Here is a 3,907-nt window from a genome sequence, read left to right as displayed (position 1 = left end):
ATAATTATAGTCCATTAACTACGAATTTATCGTTCCAATTCACCAGAATCTGGAAATCATTGACCTCATTGGTGATTATTGTCCTCTTTTTTCAGGATAAGGATCTGTCTGACCCAGTTGTACGCGAAAGACATAACACCGGATGATAAGCAGGAACTTGATGAGGCTCTCCAAAGAGAGGTGCATTCTTGATTTTGTGTCGACACAGCTCTGAAGAACATCGAAATAAATGAGCGTGTCCCATACAATGCCCCTCTTATTCAATTCTCTTCTTGGATGGGAGGAGATTGTGATGGTACCTTACTTTTTTTTTTCCAAATATTAGCACACAAACTTATTTCTCGTTAAATCTTAATCTTAATTATCTTCAAAGTATTCATGTGGAATGGATTTAAAATATCTTCACCTCCTCCATGATGCTTTGCTATTTCTTTGTTTGTTTTTCTTTTTGAGTTTTGATTCTCAGCTTCATATGTATAATGTCCATTACAGGTAACCCTAGGGTAACCCCTGAAGTTACAAGGGATGTGTGTTTGCTGGCTAGAATGATGGCTGCTAATTTATACTTCTCTCAGATAGAAGATCTCATGTTTGAAGCATTAAAAGCATGATCCTTTTTGGCCAAGCTTCTGCGTCTGTTTTTTGGCCAACCCTTGTTCTGCCCTTTTTGGCCAACCCTTGTTCGAGCTGCTTAGCCCTCTGTTCAGTCCTCTACGCCACGTGTTCGAGCCTCTGTTCAGCCTCTGTTCCGCGGCCTTTCAGCCACCGTTCCGCCATTGTCCGCCTCCATTTAGCCATCTCCGTCGCGATTTAAAGCTCCTCCCTTTCCCTCTACTGTTTGAATTTCAGAACTGCTCCATCCTAGGGTGATTTTTTTTCCTTCTTGTTCTTTCTTGTATTAATTATTCAGTTATTGTTTTTTTTATTGTTGTTTTCATGGTTAGTATGTTTTCTAGTTCTTATTTTGTTGTTAGTTTGCTGTAGTTTAAAATGTTAATTGTTCTTGTTATTTTGATTTTCAGTTTTAATTGATCTTATTAACTTGTTAATTTGAACAGAGACGGAACGAGATCATATCCAAATACGGACTTGCCGAGGGATATTTCTTTGCATTTTGATCATTCCCTCTTGATGTGGGAGTTCTAGTGCAAGTGGGGTTTTTCCTTTTTTCTGGAATTTTGGACTCAAGTACCAGTGTGGAATAGGACAGCAAATATGATCCAAATTTTTCAGGCAGCTGATGTATTCCTGCTAGCATTCTCTCTCATAAGCAGGGCTAGCTATGAAAATGTTGCCAAGAAAGTAAGATTGGTATATACTTATTATTATTATTATTGTTCTTTTTTCTCTCTACTCTGGACTAATTTTTTCTTTTCCTCCTTTTCCAGTGGATTCCTGAGTTGAGGCATTATGCTCCTGGTGTTCCAATTATTCTTGTTGGAACAAAACTTGGTTAGATTCTTGTTCTTTCTTTACCTTCTTGATATTTGATGCCCTTGTTATCTACCTGATAACCTTCAGCATGATAGTAGTTCCGTGATCCTGTGAAGTTTCATCTTATTATCATACTAATTGCTGTCTTTTACTCATACTGTGTTTCTTTCATTATTAGAAAGTTGGGGAATAGATTCTGGATTCCAATGTCATTGCTGTTATTTTTTTCCCTTTGATTGCTTGTTATTCAGTAGTGGTTTAGAGAAGGAAGTTCATCCTCGAAGGTTACCTAATTGATGACTTTAATCAAGAATTGATTCAGATATACCAAACCATTTCATGGAATGCTTTCTTAATTTTTTCCTTTACCTCCTTGTTTAACTAAAAGGCTAATGTAATGATTGTTTTAAAAACTAAATGGCTGTTGATAAATCTTGAAAAAACCTTGATTTATGAAGAGTATTAGGAAGTTTAAAGTGACAGAAGATTGCTACTACCTAACATGAGTAATTTGCCATGGTGGAGCTGGTGTTTCCATAAGTTCTTTTCTTATTGACTCGTTAGAATTTCCATTTCTGATAGTCAATAACAAAAGTAGAATTTCTATTCTGAAAATTTTGTCTCTGGTCTCAATTTTTCATATAGTTTCTTTTGGAATTTGTCTTCTCTCATATATAGTGCTAACTTAATTATATGTATTTAATGCTTTCATTGTAAAGATGTCATTATTAACTTGCTTAGGCATTTCTTGACAACCAATATGCGACTTGTGTACATCTTCGGGATGATAAGCAGTTTTTTTTAGATCATCCTGGTGCAGCGCCTATCACCACAATGCAGGTACTTCCTAGCTTTCATTGCTTCCATTACCAATATCCATTGCTATCGCTTTGTGTCTTATTTCATTGTCTTTTAGCCTTCAGTTGGTGTTCATAAGAGAGACCATCTGCTTACTTTATACATTAGTGATCTGATTTTCTCTTTGTTGAAGGGTGAGGAACTGAGAAAACTTATCGGTGCTCCAGTTTACATCGAATGTAGTTCAAAAACACAGCAGGTACATATATGTTCTCTGCATCTATAAAAGTTCCAAAGGTTAGATAATATCACGTCCCTAATGATATCTGCCTTTGAATACAGAATGTGAAGGCTGTTTTTGATGCGGCCATCAAAGTAGTTCTCCAGCCTCCAAAGCAGAAGAAAAAGAAGAGAAAGGGTCAAAAAACATGTTCCATATTGTGATCTTCTCAGTTCTAAATTGGTAGTTGGCAGAGGATGACATGACTGTAGCCATTTCTTGGTAGTCTTTGCCATTCTATATCTTTGCTGCATAACACATGATGGTGTTGGTGTTCCGGAAACATTACTGAACCAAATGTTCGGACGAGAGGGACAAGAATCCAAGGATGGTATTAGTCTGCCCATCAGCAGAAAGTTGCTGAAGCTGATGAATGGAGACGTGCGGTATCTGAGGGATGCTGGCAAATCATCTTTCATCTTAACAGTTGAACTGGCTGCTTCCCAGAAATTGATTGCTTAAAGTTATAGGAAAATAAATACTGAGTTTTTGTACATCATAGAGACTGACATAGATTAGTTGAGACAAATTTTGTACAGAAGGCTCTTTCTTTTCATTTTGAAGATTGTCCATTTTGGTCTCTTCCTTGTATCATTCCTTTGAAAGTGTAAAAATAGCACATGAATGAAAGAAAGTTATTGCATCTCATTTGTTGACTAATTTATTTTTTATTGGCTTTATTGAATCTGAATCATCTTTTATATCTTTATGCAGCAATTCAAAATTAAGTTCAACATTGTTTTGAAGAAATTCACTGAAGTTGATGATTCGTTTCATTTAAATTAGAATTTTGAATGGCGGTTGAAACTACAATTGTAACTCTGTTATGAACTCACAGTTTTCTTATATTAGAAGTGAAAAGAAGAGACATTCCATGTCATTATAAATAGTAACACAAGCTAGAGACATTCCATGATTGAGTGTCACGAACTTCAATTTTCACAGTGATTCTGGTTTTGCATAGGGCTGTGTTATAGAACTGCAAATTCATATCTTAACTTTTAACATCTCCATTTGCATTCATTTTTGAACATATAGACTGCTCATAATTTTAGAATGCAGGAAAAAAAAAAGGTGAAGGGAACATTTAATTATCCAAACTTGAATCCAATTTTGATTTGCTGCATAAATAAGATATGATTCAGAAAATTTAACCATATATTGAGTAAAATTGCAGTTAGCCTTGGATGAAAATAGAACTTAAATCAGTTAAATGTAAGACTGATCTTTGCTTTTTGAAAATGTTAAGGCATTGCTAAAACATCAATAAAGAAATAAGAGAACAGACATATATAAATAAATAAGCCATACATCCCATGTTAGAAATTTCTTTAGCTATAAAGGAGATGTTATCAGTTGAAATTTACCCTTTGTTAGTGTAAAATTGCATTGGCA

General features: G+C 35.1%; 1 protein-coding gene across 1 annotated transcript; it reads left to right on the top strand.

The window, feature by feature from the left end:
- Positions 1–1,215: 1,215 nt before the first annotated feature.
- On the top strand, positions 1,216–2,708 carry LOC130957376 (rac-like GTP-binding protein RAC1). The gene is made up of 5 exons (XM_057884239.1): positions 1,216–1,302; positions 1,389–1,452; positions 2,210–2,274; positions 2,426–2,491; positions 2,575–2,708. The coding sequence occupies exons 1-5, from the start codon at positions 1,216–1,218 to the stop codon at positions 2,674–2,676; spliced, it is 384 nt and encodes a 127-aa protein (XP_057740222.1). The 3' UTR covers positions 2,677–2,708.
- Positions 2,709–3,907: the final 1,199 nt, after the last annotated feature.

Source organism: Arachis stenosperma, chromosome 10, assembly GCF_014773155.1.
Source record: "Arachis stenosperma cultivar V10309 chromosome 10, arast.V10309.gnm1.PFL2, whole genome shotgun sequence".
Lineage (NCBI taxonomy): Eukaryota > Viridiplantae > Streptophyta > Magnoliopsida > Fabales > Fabaceae > Arachis > Arachis stenosperma.
Note: the sequence above shows the minus strand (reverse complement) of the source record. Positions and strands in the feature narration are given on the sequence as shown.